The 22,813-nt window shown below is 40.7% G+C and overlaps 1 protein-coding gene across 1 annotated transcript in view; it reads right to left on the reverse strand.

Annotated features, from left to right (window-relative positions):
* Nucleotides 1-1,213: 1,213 nt before the first annotated feature.
* TAF1B (TATA-box binding protein associated factor, RNA polymerase I subunit B) overlaps nt 1,214-22,813 on the reverse strand; it is a 66,427-nt gene continuing 44,827 nt past the window's right edge. The window contains exons 9-15 of the mRNA XM_075923512.2: nt 18,195-18,342; nt 15,579-15,756; nt 15,145-15,191; nt 11,555-11,645; nt 10,996-11,066; nt 10,220-10,445; nt 1,214-7,249 (exon numbers count right to left, since the gene is read on the reverse strand). Coding sequence (XP_075779627.2) covers nt 7,084-7,249; nt 10,220-10,445; nt 10,996-11,066; nt 11,555-11,645; nt 15,145-15,191; nt 15,579-15,756; nt 18,195-18,342 — 927 coding nt within the window. The 3' untranslated portion in view covers nt 1,214-7,083. The remainder of the gene's footprint in view (nt 7,250-10,219; nt 10,446-10,995; nt 11,067-11,554; nt 11,646-15,144; nt 15,192-15,578; nt 15,757-18,194; nt 18,343-22,813) is intronic.

Genomic DNA, 22,813 nt, shown 5'->3' on the forward strand with positions numbered 1-22,813 from the left:
TTGAAATGAAAGATGCACAAAAAGCAGTCAAACAAATTCATTCTGTCTCACTTGTGTTTTTAAAGCAGTACAAACCACATGTAATTAAGGTTGCCAGATGGCTGAAAGAAAAATACCGCCCCCCCCCAAAAAAAACACCGGGAAAAAATTTTGTTGAAGGAAAAAAAAAAGGGGGGGGGAGAGTCCAAAGTTGTTGAGCAGAAAAAAAAAAACCCCAAAACCTGGATCACTGCTAGAGGTTACCAGGTAATCATTAAAAAAAACAAAAAAAACCACCCCGAACATGCTTCATTGGGGGGGGGGGGGGGGGAGAGGGCGGCCAGGAAGGGACCGGTACTGGCCAGGAAGGGGGGGGCTGGAAACAGCTAACCAGGGAGGGCAACAACAGGGCTGGCCTGGGGAGATGGGGAGGGCCAATGGGAAGCAGGGCTGGTCATGGGGGGGTTGGGTGGAACGGGGCAGGCCACAGAATACCGGGGGAGGGGGGACCAGCCGGAAAGGGGCAGGGCTGGCCGGGAGTAAGGGGTGTGTGGGAAGCACAGCTGGGGGGGGGGGGGAAATCAGGGGCCGCAAGGGTGGCCGGGAGGAAGAGGGAGCGGGAAGCACAGCTGGCGGGGGGGGGGGGAAGGAAGGAAGGGGGAGTGGGAAGCAGAGCTGGTGGGGGGGGGAGGGAGGAAGGAGGAGCGGGAAGCAGAGCTGGCAGGGGCAGGGAGAGGTGCAGCAGTGCTGGCCGGGGGAGACAAGAAAGAGGAATGGTCCAGCGGGAAGCAGAGCTGGGGTGGGTGCAGGGGGCCTAGCCTGGGAAGATCAGGAGGGGAAGTGAGGGAGAACCGTCCGGCCAGGAAGGTGGGGGGAGGGAGACTGACCTGGGCACTTGCTGCCTGTCCCGCACAGGGTCCCGGCGACGCACAAGTGAGGGGGAGGCTTCCCTTCACACTCAACCAATTGCGGGCTCCCGGCAGCAATCACGACCCCGCCTCCCAGCTGGGACTCCCAGCCGCTCCCCTGCCCACGTCTGGCTTCCGTCCGGTGCGCAGCCAGAAAAATCAGAAAATACCGGACAGTGCACATGGCCGGTATTTTGATTTTTTTACCAGACCAAGTGCACAAATACCGGACTGTCCGGTACAATACCGGACACCTGGCAACCCTACATGTAATAAACTGATGGGTGGCTCATTTATGCCAAAAGTAATAGGAAAAAGAGACAATGTAAGTGAAATGTTTAATAATTCCAGGCCTTACTCTGTGCCAACTGCCTCAAGTAATTCATAGATATGTACATATTGTTCTTTACCAAATCAGCACTACTGCTTGAAATGCCTTATAAATATCTTTTAGGAGCTTCAGCAGAAACCATATTTGCCTCCTGAGGAAACAACACTGCTTATTCATACCTCCATTCTGAGAATGGGATTTATGGAACTCTTCCAGGGGATTAAGGGAGTTTAATTTATTCTCAAATTATGCCAGAAGGCTTTACAAAATCTCCCACAAGCCATTGCTTTAAGAAGCTATGCTAAGACTGTGGGATACTACAAGTGTGAACATCAGGGGTATGTAGCCAATAAACCTGAACCAGCCCAGCTTGCCCATATACTGGGCAAGTTAAATGCCTGGCGTAGACCAGTGTTTCTCAGCCAGTGGTACGAATACCCTTAGGAGTACTTGAGAGAAGTCTGGGAGGGTACATCAATATAACTGAAATTTGGAGAAAACTGAATTTTTGTTTTAAGTTCTACAGCGCTTTATTATGCTTGTACTTTTTACACCCAAAAATTTCATTACCCATCTGGCTACGATTAAGTTGTTTAAACAAATGTGTTGCAATGATAGGGAAAAAATGGTGTGTCTGAAAACTGTAAGTACTGGGGGTACTTATAATTTTTTTAAAGAGTTACTTTATTAAAAAAAAAAAGGTTGAGAAAAACTGGCGTTGACCATGTTAGAGACAGAAGAGAATGGAATCAATTTTTATGATTTATATTTAGAGAATGGGAAAGGCTTTTTTTAAAAGTTCAGTTATTAAATTGTTTTCAATGGGTTTGTGTAATTAAATTGTTTAGTTTAACACTGTCAAGTGCTTGAATGGAGACAGGCAATTAAGTGGAGGTACAATTCAAATTTTCTAAAACTCCTTTGAGTCACAAGATTCCATTCACAAAATAAAAGATTTCTTATTACATAATGTTTGCAATCAAATGTTGGTAGAGGCTCAGCAAGGATAATGCTTTGTGTAATCATTTCTCCTTTCTTCCTTGGCTAAGTCAACACAAGGGGCAAGTTGAGTTTTGTGAATTCTTCTAAATCATGAGGTGGTATTTACATTTCTGAAGCAGGAAACATGCATTAATATCCATCACTGCCCAAAGCCAGGTTATACATATGTACTACAGAGTAAATTATAAAGTACTCACAATCTCATGTAGATCAATAATTAATAATTTTACAAGGTGAAAGATTTAAAGTTGCTAAATATTTTAGTACATTTTTAAATCTATGCAATATAAAATGACAATTCGGTTTTTAATGAGAAAGGTCAAAGCAGGTGTCCATTATTTTCATTTGTATCATTTCCCCTTTTCAAGTACTTTAAAGTAAACAGCAAAGCAAAAAACGTTGTCTTTCCTTAAGTGTTGTTAGCAAATTATTATAAATTTAAACACACAGAGAATAGGTAGGTAAAGCTGCCGGGCTGAGGTGGACACCCTAGCCTTGGGCTATCCAGCCCCAGTTGTCTGCTTCAGAAATGTGGCTCCACCTCAGTGCAGTGCTGAGTGGACTCATACGTAGTTGTGTCCCAAGAGAGCACAACTACACTTGCGTGAAGATAAGTCACCCTGTGGCTCATCAACTTGTTGATGCATTACCCCAACTAAGTATTGACTGATTAAGCTGGATGGGACTGACATCAAGCACACTAGAGGCACACCCTTCACTTTTAAATCTGACTCTTACCCTGTGTGTCCAGGAGGCACAAACTGCTTGGTGATGAATTGCAAGCTTTATTCCTGTTTAGTAAAGCACAAATTTAATTTATTCCAACATCTAAGGAAGCATTGTTATATTTGTAGACTTGAGTATGCACACACTGTTTTTACCACTAGTTTTAAAAGAAAGCTGTGCCTATAATTAAGTGTATGTAATCTTTTAAATGAAGTTAAATACAGCCTTTTGAATTACTTTAAATATTATGACTGCATATAGTAAGGTCTCTTTTAGCGAGCAAACTTGAAACAAACGAGAAATCCTACAGTAACAAGAATAAAGTATGTCCACTAATAAAGGGATAAATAGTTTACAATTAAGGCAGCATATAAAAGGACAAGCTCTTTCAAACAAGCCACAAGGAAATTTACATTATTCTTTAACAAGAATTTTAACTGCTGCTAAAAATAGCAATTAGAGCTGCATATCTCATAACCACACCTGAAATTTCTTCCCCAAAAAAATCTCTTGGGGGAGTCAACATAGATAACAAATCTTAAAACCTAAATAAAAATTATAGAAATAAAAACACATGCATATCTGTGTCAATTTAGATACAAGATCATTAGAACTGGGTCTCTTTCTTCATGCTAGTCTGAAGTGCCCAGTACAATTTCTATTTAGGTGTTAGATATGCCTAAGGCACCCAAGCACTGTACAAGAGCTATGAATCACTGAGTATGAATGAACACAGAAGTCACATCTCAGTTTCCTCCCTCCCCCTCACAACACACATGATTTTGTTGTTGTTGGCACCATATAATTTCCCTGGTATTAGAGAATGTCACAATCACGAGCCCACTACTTTGCCTCCCTGTTTAAGACCATCCTAAATTTCAAATTTTTGTTTCTATGTAGCAGGATACCACTTTCACTGCCTTTCTACTAAGTTCTCTCGGGATATGTCTACACTGCACGCTTATTTCTAAATAAGCAATTTTGGAAGAAATATTCCGAAATAGCTTATTTCAAAATAACATCTATACCCCAAAAGCTCATCGAAATCGTGCTCAGCTATTTTGAAATAGAGTCCGCACTGATTGGATTCTGAATTGTATGTAAGGCCACTTGGAACCACTGCAGGCTGGGCATCAGGATGCAGTTACTTCCAGGAGCTGCTGCCTGAGGCTATTTGAGATTTGTGCTTAAAGGCTCTCCCTGTACAACCATTTCTCAGATTCTTCACCTTGCCAACTTCACTGAGGGACAGCAAAGCCTTTGCTCTGACTGCTGTGGCTGACCTTGCTGACACCTCAGCTATCCAGCCATTGAGTCAGAGCTGCCTCTGGGCAGTCAACAGCACACCTCTATCATGCTGCAGTTTCTGCAGGCTGCCCTCCTGGCCCTGCAGGAACGCAACCCCCCCAGCTGATCAAGGAGACCCTACCACCTTTCTGGGGCTATGTCTAGACTACATGTCTCCGTCGATGGAGCCATGTAAAATAGTTTATTGGGCATAGTCAAAGAAGCAGAGATTTAAATAATCCCCGCTTCATTAATATAAAAATGGCCGCCACGCTGTGCCGACAATCAGCTGATCTGGCACAGCGTGGCAGCCTAGACAAAGAGAAGCCTTTGTCGACCGCTCCGATATGCCTCGTGAAACGGGGTTTACCGGAGTGGTCGACAAAGTCTTCTCTTGTTGACCGTGCCATGTCTAGACTGCCGTACTGTGCTGGATCAGCTGATCATCAGCACAGCGCAGTGGCCATTTTTATTTTAATGAAGCAGAGTTATTTAAATCCCCGCTTCTTTGACTATGCCGAATAAACTATTTTACGTGGCTCAGTCAACGGAGACAGGTAGTCTAGACATAGCCTGGGAGTGCAGTTCTTCCAGCTGCACTGCACTGTGGCTTTTGGAGGCTGGACACCAGTTCCGACTAGTGGGACTAGCTCGTCATGGAATGGTGGGATGACAAGCAGTGGCTCCAGAATTTCTGCATGCGGAAGGAGACCTTTCTGGAGCTGTGTGAGTGGCACGCCCTGCCCTCAGGTGACAGGACACACACATTCAACCCGCCATCACTATGGAGAAACAGGTCACCATTGCTGTGTGGAAGTTCGCCACGTTGGACAGCTACTGATCTGTCGGCAACCAGTTCAGCGTGGGGAAGTCGACTGTCAGGGCCCTCGTCATGCAAGTATGGCACTCTCCTAGGCTATAGTCCCAGGAAGGTGGTGAACTGATGGTGCTGGAATAGGGCACTCTAGGGAAAGGGGGAGGGGAGCTGCAGGTGGGAAGCCCTCTTCCCTGGGCAGTTTTTTAGTCCTGCCCTCACACAGTCCTGCCAGGGAATGGGGCTACATAGGGGCTGTAGGGGGAAGGGGCTCAGGACCTCCCAAGGGTTCTGGCACCTCTGTGATTGTTTGTCTCCTTCTACAGGTGGTGTGGGCCATCAACACCATCCTGCTGCGTAGGGTCATCAATCTCAGCAATGCGGACCCCATCATCACCAGCTTTGCCAACATGGGCTTCCCCAACTGCAGGGGAACTACTGACAGCACCCAAATCCCCATCCGGGCCTCTGGCCAGTGGTCATCTGTCTATATCAACTTCATGGGGTACTTCTCAATTGTCCTGCAGTCCCTCGTCAACCACCGCAAGCAGTTCTCCAACATCTTCGTCGGCTGCTCAGAGAAGGCACACAACACCCGCATGTTTCGAAACTCCAGCACCTGCCAGAAGCTGGAAGACTGCACTTCTTTCACTGACCGCACCATCAGGGTCAGGGATGTGGACGTGCCACTGCATCATGGGGGACATGGCCTACCTTCTCTTGCCCTGGTTCATGAAGTTCTGTACCAACCACCTTAACTACTCACAGGAACGCTTCAATGCCAGTGCCCGCGTAGTAGTGGAGGGCACCTTTGGGCATCTCAAGGCGAGGCTCAGCTGCTTTCCAATCTGGCTGGACCGTGGGAAGCAGAACATCCCTTAAGTGATGGCCACATGTTGTGTGCTCCACAGTATTAGTTAGAGGAAGGCAGATCCAGTCTCAGTCTTTAGACCGCAACTTGATAATTTTATTTAAATCCAACGGATTATAAAAACCCTTTCAGAAGGGACCTGACCACCATATCCAAAGAGGACCCACTGCACTGGCCACTTTCTGGGATTGTCTGCAACCTGGACTCCTGGCTCATGGGAAAGTTCTTTAAGATTATGTCTATACATATACTTGTACTGTGCTCTCTTGAGACACAAATATCTGTGGCTGGCTCAGACTGCAGGGCTGTTTCTGTGTATAGACTTCTGGGCTCACAATGGCTCCCCGTCACCAGAATCCTGTGGGGTGGGAGGATCCCAGAGTTCAGGGCTCTAGCCTAAGGCCTAAAGTCTACACAGCAATGAAAACAGCACTGCAGCCCAAACCAGTTGACATAGCCCAGGCTGCATGTTTTTCCTTGCTATGTGGACAAACCCGGAGAGCCCACTCCCAGATGGGACGTGCTTTTTCACGTTAATCCTTCTAGATGACAGCTGACTTTAGTATAATTTAATTTGGGAACATTTGTGGTCCCTACTAGGAGTTGGACCCCTACATGCACCCCTCCATCGGACAAAGTGGGTTTTTGCCCATGAAAGCTTATGCCCAGAAAAGTATGCTAGTCTTTAAGGTGCCTTTAGAATCCTCGTTTTTGCCGATACAGACTAACATGGCACCCTTCTGATACTATTAAACAATTAATATAATCTAGATGCCTATTTGCTGCCCTTTGTACTCAAGACACATGCAAGTATGTATGTATACCCCAAAATACGACTTTAATACATTTCCTATTTAATGCAACAAGTGAATGTATACTTTGGGAAGTTGTTGCTTCAGTAACTTCTTCCCTCATGTAGTTTCCCATTGTTCTTCGTAACGCAGATATGGTGAAACCATTGATCTGGCAATCAGACCAGCAGTGTCAGATGCATCCATACAACATCATGCTGGGATCAGTGGAGCTTTGTGCAGGTGTAAGGGTCTGTTGCTTGTTTCCAGTAGAAGGACTAGGGCCATAGTTCTTAACTTTTTCAGTTACCATTCAATAGTTCCATGATCTTTAGAACTTTCCATTTTCTTCAACATGAATGTTTTGTTTTGCATTACCTTCTCCTGAGTTTTGTTTTAAACAATTTGTGTTCTATTAAACACACCTCTTCATGGATGAGAGAGGCTGGTACCCTTAGAAGGAAGGAGAACAGGTTTAACACAAACTGGTAGCTCTGAGGAAAGTCTGATTCTTTATAGTGTGTCAGATGGCCACATATCCTACAAAAACAAAACAGAAAAACCACAAGGTAAGTATACCCTAAATCACACATTAGTCTAGTTGACATTCAAACATACTTGAGTTTTCCTCTAATTAGACTGTTTTTATTATATCGTAAGTACCGTTATTGATCTATGGCTCCAATCTATGGACCCACTCAGAGTCATGGAGTATTTTTTGTAAGACTGGGGCCACAAACCAGTTAGGTTAGGTTGCAGTTCTAGCAACAGGGAAGAATGGTGAACTGTCTGTGTTTCCCAAAAGCAGGTACATGTTGGTCTTAACTAAAACTGTGTTTTCCATGATCCTGCCACTACAGATTGAAAAAGTTTGGCCGTCAAATCTAAGATATCACTTAAAAATTATTTCTCTCCTCTTCCCCTTTCTCCATTTATGAGGAGCAAAACCTTTTAAATGTAAACAGAATATATTAGGTGCAGTCATGATGTGTTCCAATTTGCAGACTGCCTGGAACAATAGCTGCTCCAAAGGGTGTGACTCGCTTGTATTCGTCGTAACTGATGTAATTCTGAAACTACTGATGACAATTTAAATTGTTAGCATTAACTATTTTTCTACTATTCATTTTTAGCAGAAATGAACATTCAGCTAGTACACTTAATATGTTGGCCATAATTGGGGTAGATGCTACAAAGGATACTGCAGCAAGCTTTCTCCTGTCAAATGTTGCTGGAGTGGAGAACTAAGTTTTTGTTTTGAGGCTGAAAAAAGTCAAGCACTTCTGCTCTCCACACTGATTGGACCTTTACTGTACAATGCAGTTTTTATCTTTAAATACATTTTCCTTAAACAGTTCTCCCTAGAATCATTATTTCATAATAGCTGACTATTATATGTATGATTACTTAAAACAAATCTCCACTGACGTTCTTAGCACTTTTTGGTTTTAGGAAGCATAAGCCTCATTGTTTGAATAGCAAGATTTTAAAATCAGGATTATATGGCATTTGAATTTTTGGGATTTTATACTTAATTAAAATTAATTTTGTTAAGGAGGCCATTATTGTCTAGCCGCGTTACCAACATTTTCCACTGCTTACTGGGCTCAGAGAAGACATTTAGGGGGAAATTAGGGCTAAACAATAGCACAGAACAGAGTCAGGATTAGTGGCTGTAAACAAATTTTAAATGGACCACAGGAAACTTGGCCACACCCATGAGAAGTGGACACTCAGCTAACTAAAATCATGCTGGATCACAGATGTGGCTCGACCAGAGTGTGCCAGACTAGAGAGGTTCATCCTGTATTGTAGTGCTTGTTTTCATAAGATTTTATTTACTATAAAATATCACACTTAAGACTTGGGTGTACAATATACTGGCCCAAAATGCAATGAGATTTATTTAATTCAACTATCCCAATCTTCTCCTACAAAAGACAGCAGAAACTCATTCATGCAGTGTGACCCCAAGATGATCTTCAATCTCTCAGGACATGAGTTCACTCATCACACCAAAGATCACTCTTCTGGCATTTGATTTAATGGGTCTATTTACGACCTGTAAATCGAATGCTGAGGCTCCGGCCACTACCTGTACTCCTTGCAGTTGCAAGGAGTAAGGGAAGCCAACAGGAGCATTTGTTCCCAACGACCTCCCTCTCTGAAGATGGCGCCAAGCTCAGATTGAAGTAAGCCCACTCCAGCTACAAATTTTACATAGCTGGAGTTGAATACCTTAACCCAATTTCCCAGGCCTAGAGAAGACCTGGCCTTAGCATCCTTTCCTCATCCCCATCGAAATCTGTTGGCTGAACAGGGATTGGTTTGCTTTGCATGGAATGATCTTGTAGCAACAGCCTTTGGCCAAGCCACCTTGTCTAAAGAATCAGGATTTTACAGGGTAGAGAGAAACACCATGGCTGCGTCTACACTGGCATGACTTTGCGCAAAAGATGTGCTTTTGTGCAAAAGCATCCATGTCAGTGTAGATGCTCTCTTGCGTAAGAAAGCTCCGATGGCCATTTTAGCCATCGGGCTTTCTTGCGCAAGAAATTAATGTTGCTGGTCTACACTGGCCTCTTGCTCAAGAATACTTGAGCAAGAGGGCTTATCCCTGAGCGGGAGCATCAGACTATTTACACAAGAAGCACTGATTTCGTACATTAGAACGTCAGTGTTCTTGCGCAAATACTCGCGGACAGTGTAGACAGGTGGCAAGATTTTGGGCAAAAGAAGAAAATCTTGCCAATGTAGACACAGCCCATCTGAGATGTAAATTCCTTTCCCTGTCCCTCAAAGAGGTAAATGCTATTAAACATTAATGTTCTCCTGAGCAGTTTTCTGCATTCAGATGGAAGTAGCCAGCTATTAATCCACTTACGGTGTGTCCAGACAGCAGCACTATTTTGGGATACTTCCAGTATCCCGAAACAGCATTCTCTGCGTCTTGACAGTGTTCGTTCCCATTATTTCAGAATGGGAACAGTATTCTGATATCCCTGTAAACATTGTTCCAGGAGGATTAAGGAACATTTCAGAATAGCACTCTATTTTGAAATTCTCTGAAAATAAGCTGGACAATTTGCATAGCTCAAATTGCGTAGCTTGTTTCAAGATAAGGGTGCAGTGTAGATAGACCCTTAATGTGTGCTATATTAATTTTATATAATTCTAGTTTTAAATCAAAATATTTTGTGATACTAAGGCAAATACTTTACAGAAGTATCAACACTATTATCAGCACTATTACCTTTATCCACCAAGCTGTAATCCTGTCCAAAAATAACATACTATGTTAGTTTGACAGCACCTATTGCATACAACAGTATGGCTTTTCCAACCCATGGCCAATCACATAATAGCTCAGCATAGTGAAGTCACTAGCCAATGCACAGCCTCAAGTGTGCTGCTCGCATACTAAATATCTCATTAAATAGAAGTAAAACATCTTACTTTTTCATGAATATTCAACAAACATGAGTCAACAAAGTAGCGTCAAATACTCACTTCTCATTACACAGTTTAACTGTACACAACCAATACTTGGTGTTCGTGGTTGTAAGTGAATTATCCTTTTCTTGCAAAATTCCTTCTAAGATATGCCCATGAAAACAAATCCCATCTGTATTTTCTTCAGCCCAATTTAACTGGAAACTTGAAGGTTTTTGCTTTTCAGAAACTTGCATTGAACCAGACAGTGAGCCAAACTGTCTTTGTAAGTTCACTACCGTTTCTGTACAAAGAGGAAACAGAACCTAAGCCACAAATGTCACATTTTCCCACAGACTTTACCTTTTTACACAGTACATTAAAATCCTGTTTTAAATAGATAATTTGAATTTGTGTTTTTTCTACCTCTCCATGATATATAAAGAAAACCTGAAATTAATTTCAAATGTAAAAACCAAGAAGAATAAACAAGTTCCAGTATATTCTAAAAACCTCTGTTGTAACTGGAACTATTAGTAAAGTTTTGACCCCATGTGAGTAAAGAGAAATTATAGAGGAAAAAAATCAAACAGACTTTCCCAATATCTTTACAATAAAAATACAGTAAAAAGAAAGCTTAAAAATACAGGTTGCCTTTATACATAATGAAATAGCATAAAAAGGACAAAAGTTCAATTATTGAAAAGTCCATTTCAAGTCCTTGTAATATAAACAATGTATTCTGGTACTCTCATTCTAAATCCCTTTGGCAAACAAAAACTTGAACAGGGAAAAAGACAAAAAATATTAGCATTGTACTGCTCACATTGTTGGCTAAAGAAAATTATACTCACGTCTTCTCTTAAGGACTATGTATTTTTCCTTGGCTGAATAAAATAGTGGTTTTTCACATTTCCACAGACACCTATCAATGAAAAAAATACAACTCAGTGGAAAAAAACAACAAAAAACCAGCACAATCATATTCAAACAAACAAGAAAAGACAGTCATTTCTCAGGATTGTTACTATAACTATCCAATATTTTAGGAATAACCTCAAGTTGGCAAGTGCCCATTACCATTACTCCCCAATATACATAAGAGAAGTCTCCCTTCAAACTACTGGAGCAGGGCTAGAAGTGCTCCTCAACAATTTTTCACCTTTTATTGTAATTAATTTTGAAAGCATTAATAATTCAGTCACTGGTCACAGAAAGTTTCCATTTAATTGATATATCAGGCCAAAGTTCTACGTGTGATGGGAGAAAGAGCACAGGGATTTATTAAATTTGCTTTACTCCAAGCTCAAGTGACAAAAATAGGGTGAAATCCTGGCCCCAGTAAAGCCAGCTAGGCCAGAATTTCACCCAAGACTTTCAGCTTCAAAAAGAGAGAGATACTAAGTAACAAACCGGGCTCTTTCTTCATCTAATTTCTTCTGTTCCACATCCAGAGACTTCTTTATAATTGTGTACCATTTTTTGAAATCAAACCATGGGCACTCTAAAATAAAATCCAAAATTTAGTTATAGGAAAAGTGATAGAGCACACAAAATATAGAATGTTAGAAAGGTACCAGCAGTTAGACCCTAAGACTCTTTTTCAACAAGTGTATAAACATGCATATCCTAGACTCTAGATACCCTTAAAAATATGTAAAGCAGCAGACAGTAAAGAAACTTATAGGATAGCATCAGGGATGTGAACAATCCACCATGGTGGGAATGAATTGTATGTCTTCAGCTCAGCACATATAAACACTTTACACTTCAAAAAGATCTCACCAAAATAAGTGATCGGGCAACAAAATGGCAAATAAAATTTAATGGTGATAAATGTAAATTAATGCACATTAGAAAAAATAATCCCAACTATACATACAATATCATGAGGACTAATTTAGCTACAGCTACTCGAGAGAGATCTTGGCGTCACTGTGGATAGTTCTCTGAAAACATCCACTCAGTGTGCAGCAGCAGTGAAAAAAGCAAATGGAATGTTAGGAATCATTAAAAAAAGGGATAGAGAATAAGACAGAGAACTTATTGCCCCTATATGAATCCATGGTACAGCCACATCTTGAATATTGCGTAGAGATGTGGTCGCCTCATCCCAAAAAAGATATATTGGCATTGGAAAAGGTTCAGATAGGGGCACCAAAAATGATTAAGGGTTTGGAACTGGTTCCATGGAAGGATTCCATTTGAAGAGAGATTAAAAATACTTGAACTTTTCATCTTAGAAAAGAGGGGACTATGAGGGCATATGATAGAGGTCTATAAAATCATGACTGGTGTGGAAAAAGTGAATAAGGAAAAGTTATTTACTTATTCCCACAATATAAGAACTAGCAGGGTCACCAAATAAAATTAATAGGCCATAGGTTTAAAACAAACAAAAGGAAGTTTTTCTTCATGCAGTGCACGGTTGACCTGTGGAACTCCTTGCCAGAAGAGGTTGTGAAGACCAGGGCTTTAACAGGATTCAAGAAAGATCTAGATAAGTTCACGGAGGTTAGGTCCATCAACGGCAATTAGCCAAGATGGGTAGGAATGGTTTGTCTGGAAATGGATGACAGGAGAGGGGACATGTGATGATTACCTGTTATTTTCACTCTCTCTGGAGCATCTGGTATTGGCCTCCTCTAGACCTCTGTGGATATGGATGCAGATATCCACGGCTCATTTTGCAGATACCAATAGTTACCTCTCTCTATTTATTCCCACCCTTTGTTTCCTGTGTTTTAACCAGTTATCAGTTCATGAGAGGACCTTCCTTTTTCGCCCATGACAACTTATTTTACTTAAGAGCCTGTGGTGATGGATCTTGTCAAAGGCTTTCTGGAAATCTAAGTATACTATATCCGCTGGATCCCTCTTGTTCACTTGTTTGTTGAGCCCCCTCAAAGAACTCTAGTAGATTAGTAAGGCATGATTTCCCTTTACAGAAACTATATTGACTTTCCCCCAACAAATTATGTTTATCTATATGTCTGACTATTTTATTCTTTACTATACTTTCAACTAATTTGCCCAGTACTGATGTTACACTTACCAGACTGTAATTGTCAGGATCACCTGTAGAGCCCTTTTAAAATATTGGCATCATGTTAGCTATCTTCCAGTCATTAGGTATAGAAGCTGATTTAAAGGATAGTTTGCAAACCACAGTTAATAGTTCTGCAATTTCACATTTGAGTTCTTTCAGAACTCTTGGATGAATGACATCTGGTACCAATGACTTGTTACTGTTCAGCTTAACTATTTGTTCCAAAACCTCCTCTAATGACACCTCAATCTGTAACAATTCCTCAAATTTGTCACCTAAAAAGAATGGCTCAGGATTGGGAATCTTCGTAACATCCTTAGCCATGAAGACTGAAGCAAAGAATCTGTTTAGTTTCTCTGCAATGACTTTATCATCTTTGAGTGCTCCTTTAGCATCTCAATTGTCCAAGGGCCCTACTGGTTGTTTAGCAGGCTTCCTGCTTCTGATGTACTTAAAAAACATTTTGCTATTACTTTTTAAGTTTTTCGTTAGCTGATATTCAAACTCCCTTTTGGCTTTTATTATATTTTTACACTTAATTTGACAGCGTTTATGCTCTTTTCTATTTTCCTAACTAGGATCTGATTTCCACTTTTTAAAAGATGTATTTTTATCTCTCATTGCTTCTTTTACTTGGTTGTTAAGCCCCTGTGGCATTTTTTTGGTTCTCTTACTTACTGTATTTTTTAATTTGGGGTATACATTTAATATGGGCCTCTATTATGGCATCTTGGAAAAGTTTCCATGCAGGTTGCAGAGATTTTGCTTTTGCCATAGTACCTTTTAATTTCTGTTTAACCAACCTCCTCATTTTTGTGTGGTTCCCCTTTCTGAAATTAAATGCCACAGTGTTAGGCTGCTGAGGTGTTTTCCCCGTCGCTGCTGAGGTGTTTTTCCCACAGAGGATTTAAGCCCTGGCTTGAGAAAGCCCTGGTTGGGATGATTTAGTTGGGATTGGTCCTGTTTTAAGCAGGGGGGTGGATTTGATGAACTACTAAGGTCTCTTCCAACCCTATGATTCTATGAACTAATTGTTGGACATACAAGATATTGTTTACTCCAAAAAGTAGTGGGGTACATTTCATGAAGAACAAAATACACAAAAACCAAAATTTTTAAGTTATATTCAAAAAATTAAAGTGCAGAAACAACAGAAGCTATTAAAACTTTAAATATTTTTCAGAAAGAGAGAATAAAGTTTGTGTTTTGTCTTAAGTGTAAACTTTTAAAATTTCTATCCAATTTAGGTCAACACTACAAACTAACATTTAAAATTTAGTTAACATAGTTAACACTACAAATGTACATACAGCAATTCCTCATTTAACACTACAGATGTGTTTCTAAAAATGTTCGTGCTAAGCGAAAACGTGCTATGCAGGGTCAATTTTCCCATTAAAAATAATGGAAAAGGTGGGGGTTGGATTTCAGGTGATGGTGGAAGCAAAGTCAATTTTTTGTTGGTGCTCAGTTGTCAATGTTAGACATTTAGCAACACAAGATATCTAGCAACACAAGTTGCCGCAGTTTGTCAAAACACAAAGAAACACGTGAGTGAGCGGAGGAGCGCTGTGACCACGTGTATTCATCCGCTCATATGTATTACCACTGTTTTCACCAACTTATACCACTGGACGAAGTAGTCTGCCACTTGATTATTTTCGTGTTATTTTGGGGGCGGTCCTGTTATTTGAAAAAGTTCCCTAAAAAAAATCGTGCTGTGGCAAAAACGTGTTAAGCAGGCATGTGTTAAATGAGTAATTACTGTACTAATGTAGATCCAACAACTCTGTGCAAATGGGCTTCTAGATTTTTAAATGTACTACAAAGGAGTAATTGATTAAAAAAAGGCAGAAAACTTACAAGGCTCAGTAAGTTCATGCTCTACTTAGTTTTATTATAAAATTTCATTAAAAAAATATTATTAGATTCTTTTCACTGACATATTAAGTACCTTCTTTGTTCTTTTGATTTCTTTTTCTAGCAAAGCTTGCATGTAACCTGAAAAAAATTAATACATAAATTTTATTTTATATATCAGGAGGACTGTTTTTTGGAATAATACTTTCCACTGCTGAAACTTTTTTTAGTCGTATTTAAAACAAAACTGCTGACACCAAAAATTCCACCCCTTTTAACTGTAATGCCAACTTTAAAACAATGTAAGTTGCCAATATAAGTCATCTGAGATGTGCACTACTGCTTACTTTTAAACTAAAATTATTAGTTAGCTAAAGTATATTAGCATTATATAATAGATCATGAGGTCTAGCAAGAAATTGACATTGCCTATTATTGAATCTGCCTTCCATTCTTTGGGCCTGAATTAATGGTTTAAAAAAAGTTTTTAGTTCAACAAGTAAAAGTTTGCTCATAAAACATACTTACCATTCATACTGATCATCTAGTAAAAATAGTAATTTGAGCACCACTATAATGAGGGCTGCAGCAAGAACATCATATTTTACTTTCCTTGTTGATTTATTCACAGGATCAAGTGTCAGAAAGTCTGTTTCTCCAACATTGATCTTTTTAACCACTCTACAAGTCCAATTGTGCAATTCATCTAATTAGGAAAAAATAAAGTAAAATATGATTAACTAAGTTGTACAGTCACCCTAAATAGGTCAGCTAGCAATGTACCAGTTTCTAACACCTTATAAATGTACAGATTTAAAAAAAAAATCTTTACTAATATTAAACTAAATTAACCATGAGAACACTCCTATGAGGTAATATATATTTTAAATTGTGCTGGGCTATGAAATAGAGATAATTACACTTCCATTGTGTGAATGAAATAATGATTTTGCTAGCCCACATGGTTATATCCTAGGCATGACAGATCTTAAATACACGTTGTACAAACTTTAACTCATTCAGGATCAGGGTCTAACTTTATGACTTCAAGTAGTCCTGTACATCTAAATAAGACTACACCCAGTAATAAAATTAAAGGTATGAGTAAGTGTTTTCAGAAACAAGGCCTAAAGTGACACAGTTCGAAGTTTACAGTGCTAATCTTAACTACTCTCTTTGTAAAGCACAGAAATCAAAGACATCAATATTATTCAAACACCAGCTTTACTCCATCTGAACAGTCCGATATTACTATATACTTATTTTCACTAGTACAAAATCTCCAAATCTCTTACCTTTCCAGTTTAGCAAGAAATTTAGCAACTGATTACATCATCAGATTTCAGAAAGAGTAGCAATATTTTTCTGAATTCTGACTAAAGTACATAAATTCGGCTATATTTTCTATTCCCATAGCAGCTAGAAAGGAGTTAAATTAGTACAAGACCTGGTCTTAAACTTTCCAATCTTCACCATTACAGAGAAAACCACTAAAATTCCTGAAAATATTAATGTTACCAATAATAGCACCTCTTATACTAGGAAGTTCCAATATATTTAAACAGTAAATAATATACTTAAAGTTTTTTTTATTAAGACAGTTACAATTAAATGTTAACATACAGTAGCATATATAACTTATTCAAAATCAGATTAATATTCAAAGAAGGTTAAAGCTTCTGGATTCCAGGTTGAAAGGTCTTCCCTCTGAAAAGGCTAGAAATTGAGATGTTTTTAAATATCAGTCCTCTTTTTGGTGATTCACTGGGTACAAAAGTTTTCCCTTAAAACAGGGGTGTCCAAACTTTTTTCAAAGAGGGCCAGATTTGAAGAAGTGAACATGCGTGAGGGCCGTCCCCCCACTCTCAGCCCCAAGGCGGAGGGCCCGCAGGGTCGGAGGCGAGCTGAGAGCGCAGGGCACGCCGGCCTCACAGCGGCCCGGGGGCAGGGCGAACCTGCAGCCGAGCGGGGGAGCGGGGCTGCGGACGTGCCCTACAGGACAGGCTCTAGGACCACGGAGGCCATGGGCAGCGGCGGCGCAGCCGGAAGCGGCGCGCTGGGCGCGCCAGTTCAAAAGAGCACCGGGGAGCCAGGAGAGGGGGAGGAAGCGGGGGCCGCATTAAATCGGAACACGGGCCGCAATTGGCCCGTGGGCCGGACTTTGGACATGCCTGCCTTAAAAGGACAGGCCATGTTTAATGTATCATAATTCTAAAGGAGGGAGGGTCACACATTTCTAGAACTGTGCACCACAAAATCTAACAGTTAACAAAAAAATTTGTGTGATGTCTCCTCTGCCCCTCCCCTGGGCAGCTGGGATTGAGAGAAAGCCACGCAAGCTTATACTTTCCCCTCACACCCTGATAGGGGAAGAGAAGAGTAGCAAAGTTCTGGGTACATGCAGCTGCAGCCCCCTGTCCTCCCTAAAGGATGCGGGAGTCTAGGGGTTGGGGCAGCCCTGGACTGGGCGAGGGAGTGCATGCAGACCCAGCCAGTCCCTTTTACCTGCTTGGCTGCCTACTTCTTAGCAAGGCAGCCTGCAGGATAGCCCCTGGAGCCTGACTGGGAGCAGCTGCAGCCGAGTGCCCCAGCCCACAGATTTTTTTTTACTGGAGCACTGAATTGGGGTGCGCTGGCTTTCACCTCTGGATTTAGGTCCCCAGTGGCTGTGGGCCCGCATGCATGATGGCATGAACATCAGCTCTCATTAAATTAAAAATGAGTACCACACACAGGGCTTTATTCTGCCAAGTGCTCTCCTCCAAACCAGCAAATTACTTGAACACATGCTTAACTTTAATAACGTGAATAGTCCTAAGGACATGGGAGGAATATTAACAAAGTAAGCAGACAGTAATCGCTCTGCAGTGTTGAAACCTGGGTGCTCAGTACCTTACAGGATCAAGCTCATATTACTTATTTTAAATGTTCAGCCAACTTATTAAATTATTTCTGTCACAATTATCTTTGGGGTACCTATCTAAATGTAAAGAGACTTAGAAGGAAGCAGCTAGCACTACCCTAACAGTATGATAGGGTTCATATGTGAATAATTTATCAGTTCCTATGCTAGAGAGCTACAGCAGATTTGTAGACTGCAAAGACCAAGATATAATTAGATGGTATGTTTTAGAGAGTATTTACCAGGTAAGTTAGCTTCCATCAGATATTTTATACACAAGATGTTTGGATGAAGAAAGCAGCTGTTAGTTATAGCTGGAAAACAAGGCAAATCTAAAAATGCTGCAAGTTCATACATCTTCTTATGCACATCTTCATACACAGGCCAAGACTGAAAAACAAAATACAATTTCAAGATATGTTTATTTTACTCCAAGCATCTTTAGCTATTTGTTTTTAATTCAAATTCCACATTAATGTCCCACAGAAATGTTCATGCCCTACCTTTATCACCTCTACAAGCACTGGTATTATGTGGGATGCTCTTTGGAGCTTGAACATGGTTCATGACTAAAACTAAAGCACCGCAAATGAATCATGAAATCTCAAAGACCAGTAAGTGAATCTGTAGCTCTGTAACAACTTCACGCAAAAAAATTCCCATACTAAATCACAGAAATAATCTGCAACTGTCTCTTTTCAAATCTATTAGTCACATGAAGAAAGATAACGCTTTCACTGTAACATTAACTCTAGATCAGAACTCACAATGAACGCAAAAGAATTATTTGAGAAATAAAGAACATGGAGGGCAGGCAAGTTAGGCAATATCTTTTATTGGACCAAGTTTTGTTGGTGAGAGAAAATTTTCAAGCTTACACAGAACTCTTCTTCGGATCTAGAAAACTTATTCAAGGTGTCAAAGTTAACGCAAGGTGAAAAATAGTTTAACAAAAGTAGTTAACTTTTATTTCAAGGGACCAGTTCAAGGTTAAGTGACCCATTACAACTCCGCCAGTCATAGAGAGAAAAGCAAGGAAAGGGAGGGGTACATGGAGAGGGATGACTGTTAAGTGATTTAGAGATTGTTGGACAAGCCATTAATCTAACGTGTCTATTCAGTGTATGATTTTAAGCATCTAGCAAACTTATGAATTTAAGTTCTCGGGCTAATCTTTTGATAGTGTACAGATTTTCTTAAGGGATAAAGGACTGATAGGTCAGACATAAAATGATCACTTTTTTAAAAGTATCAGAGGGGTAGCCGTGTTAGTCTGGATCTGCTTTCGTGAAAAGTGTTGACTCACAGATAGGATATTTTTGTCTTATTTTGTTGAGTGAGTTCATTCAAAAGTGTGGTGATTATGGGTGTAACCAGACATAGTTGCTATTGGAGTATTTAGTGCACTGAATGTGGTACACATGTTGCAATAGGCAGGTGTGTTGAAAGGTGCGTCATAAAGGGTGTTCATCCATGTAATAGTGGAGAGAACGTCTTAAATTTTGCATGTGTCGTTCCAGCAGGGTCTGGTGCCACTTTGAGTTGACATGACCAGGTGTATGGGGAATGAGGGGAATGGAGAAGTTGAGGGATGTTTGAAGGCCAGAAGAGGTGGTTCAGGAATGATTTCTTTCTGGATGGAGGTCTCCATTGAGTATGGGATGTATTTCTTTGATGAAACTCCATAGGGGTTTCAGTGTGGGATGAAAGGTGATAACTAGAGGTGGGTGATTTGAGAGGGTTTTATTTTTCTGTTCAAGCAGATTCTCCCAGGTTCTTGGGTGACCCATTCCACTATATGATCTATTTTTCTTATGGAGAATCCTTGTTTGGTGAAGGTGGTTTTGAATGTTACAATGTATATCATGGACTTCCTCCTTGGAGCATATTCTGTAGATCTGAGCACCTGACTGCAGATAACAGATTTCTTGGTGTATCTGAGGTGGTTATTGTTTCTATGAAGACACATGTGGTGATCAATTGGTTTCTTTTATATAGTTTCTGTAAGGTTCCATTGTTGAAACTGCTCGTGGGTGTCCAGGAAGTTGATGTTGGTGTGGGAGTGTTTCAGAAAGTGTTTAAATGGACAAGTTGTGGTTGATGAAGTTATGGTGAAAAATCTAGGAAGGAGTTTAAAGTCATCTGACGAGTAGATGAAATTACCACTGATATATGTCAATCAGATGCACCACTGGTTTTATGGTGCATTTGTCCAGCAATTCTTAGAATCATAGAATCATAGATACTAAGAATTGCTGGACAAATGCACCATAACACCAGTGGTGCATCTGATTGAGATATATCAGTGATAATTTCATCCACTGGTCAGATAACTTTAAACTCCTTCCTAGATTTTCACTGGTTTTATGGTATATTTGTCCAGCAATTCTTCTTCAATGTAGCCCATAAAGAAGTTTAAGGGGTGTACCTATATTAGTCTGTAATTTTAAAAACGAGTAGTTCTGTGGCACCTTAGAGACTTAACAAAAATATATACAGTTAAAAAAAAGTCATCTGAAATTGTGGGTTTTTCCCAAGAAAGCTCATGATACTATATATATTTTTGTTAGAGTCTCTAAAGTGCCATAAAGAAGCTGGCATTCTGGACAGCCATCCTAGTATGCTTAGCTGTTCTCATGATTTAGGCAAAGTATGTTTTGTTCAATGTAAAATTGTTATAGATGAGGATGAAATAGATGGGTTTGGAAAGGATATCTGAGGATTGTTCACGGTCTTGTAAATCCAGAGGCAGACAGGCTATGTCATCATTGGATGGATGTTTGTGTATAGGGAAGTGACTTTCCTGATAGCAAAGATGGTGTTTGGAAGAAGATTGTAAGTATTGTGGAGGAAGTTAGTTGTGTCCTAGAAGAAGCCGGCCCTTTGCGTGATGACTGGTTTGAGGATGGTTTCTATGACTTCAATATTCCTTCAGTAGGAGTGCTCTAGCCAGATAGTATTGTATACATCAGGCCTAGGCAAAATGCGGCCTGACAAGCCACCGGATCCAGCCCACAGAGGCAGCAGGGAGCCCCAGGCAGGCTCCCCTGCTTGTCCTGCAGCTTCACGCACCGTGCAGAAACATGGCTGCAGGGCTCCGTTTCTGTTTTAAAACTGGAGGGGAAGGGGGAATTTTCAGAACCCACCCCCAGCACAGTCCCGTTGGCCGATTTCTGGCCAGAAACCAGCCAATGGGAGCTGCTTGTTGGAATAACAGGCAGCCAAGAATAACCATGCCCCCTCTCCTTGGCTCAGTTATTCAATGAAGCACATGGCTAGGCAAGCATTCAGGCTGGGAAAAATTTTAAGCTCTGCAGGCAGGCAGGCTAGTTTGGCAGCTAAGTCTCTTGGCCACAGCCTGCTTCTGGCACCACAGCCCTCTCCTGCCCCAACCCTCTGCTCCCCCCCCCCACTCAACATACCCAAACCCTCTGCCCCCCCCCCTTACACCCATACTCCCTCCCAGATCTGGCACCCTAATCTCCTGCCCCAGATCACAACACCCTCCTATCCTAGGTCACATCCCAAACCCCTGCACTTCATTTCCCTTCCCTAGGTCACAATCACCTCCTTCACCCAAACTCCTTCCCAGACTCCAGTCTCCCTCTTGCACTCTAATCCTTTAACCCAAACTCCCTGCTGCACCCAACCTCCATCCCAGAGATTTCACCTCCTTAATTAATATAATGGAAGTGTGTGGTTGTCAGCCACTTTCCAAAATCTTGGCCCCCAGTCAAAAATTATTGCCCACTCTTGGTGTATATTATATTATGGTTTTTGTATGTTGGGGCTTGTCTACACTGGCAAATTACTGTGCTGCAATTTTCTCATTCAGGGGTGTGAAAAGACACCTTCCTAAGCACAGCAAGTTACAGCATTGTAAAGCACTAGTATAAACAGGCTCTCAACACTGTTAGCTACTCATCTCATGTAGGTGGTTTACCCAGAGCATTGGGAGTGTTCTCTCCCAGTGCTCTTACCATGATCATACTGCTGCAGTAACTTAAATATGTAGCCAAAGCCTTGGAAAGCATATAGACATTGGTGGAGGAAAATGTAGAGTCTCTCTTGGAAGGCTTGGGGAAAGATTTGATGAGATTTTTAAATTTCTGAGGAAATTGTTATATGGGGTCTTCAAGTTCATTTTAATAGGTAGACTGAATAGTTACATTGGATCCTATTAAAAGCCTCTCCCTTCCCCTTGCCTATGCTACTTAATGTTTCTGGCTCCAATTCAGCAAAGCAATACGGCATGTGCTTATGTTTATTCATATTTAGCAAAGTATTTAATCACATACATCACTTTAGTGTCAATTTTAAGCACACTCTTAATTCAGTGTAGGCTTTACTTCTCTGCTGAATAAGAATAAACTGTTGAACTGGGGCCTCTATTTTTGAAATCTTATAACCCAGGCTAAAAAAAAAGCACAATAATTATGCTATCAACAACTGAAATTCAATCGGTTCTTTTTGTTCCATTATGTGATCTTAACATAGGCGATTCAACTATCATTTATACTTCACAGTTTTCAATGGATTGCTAACAGTATTTCCATTTTTAAAGTTTCACCAAGCCTGCAAAGAGTTAAGAATGTGCTTAATTTTAACCATGTGAATAGCTCTGTTGAGGTCATTTAAATGGTAGAGAAGTAACTTTTATAACTGTTTACGAGTTCTATTCTAGTTCTTTATTTTTCTCAACAGTGATGAAAAGTAATCTACTCACCTAGAAGATGTAGCTTGCAAAACAAGAAATACATGGCGTTACCAGAATACTACAAAAAGGTTTACGCTCCCCTCCAATCATTCTAACAAGCAATCAGATATACATTAGAATAATACTGGAACAAAACAGTCAGGA

This window comes from Pelodiscus sinensis, chromosome 3 (assembly GCF_052426305.1).
Source record: "Pelodiscus sinensis isolate ZL-2025 chromosome 3, ASM5242630v1, whole genome shotgun sequence".
In the NCBI taxonomy this organism is placed as follows: domain Eukaryota; kingdom Metazoa; phylum Chordata; order Testudines; family Trionychidae; genus Pelodiscus; species Pelodiscus sinensis.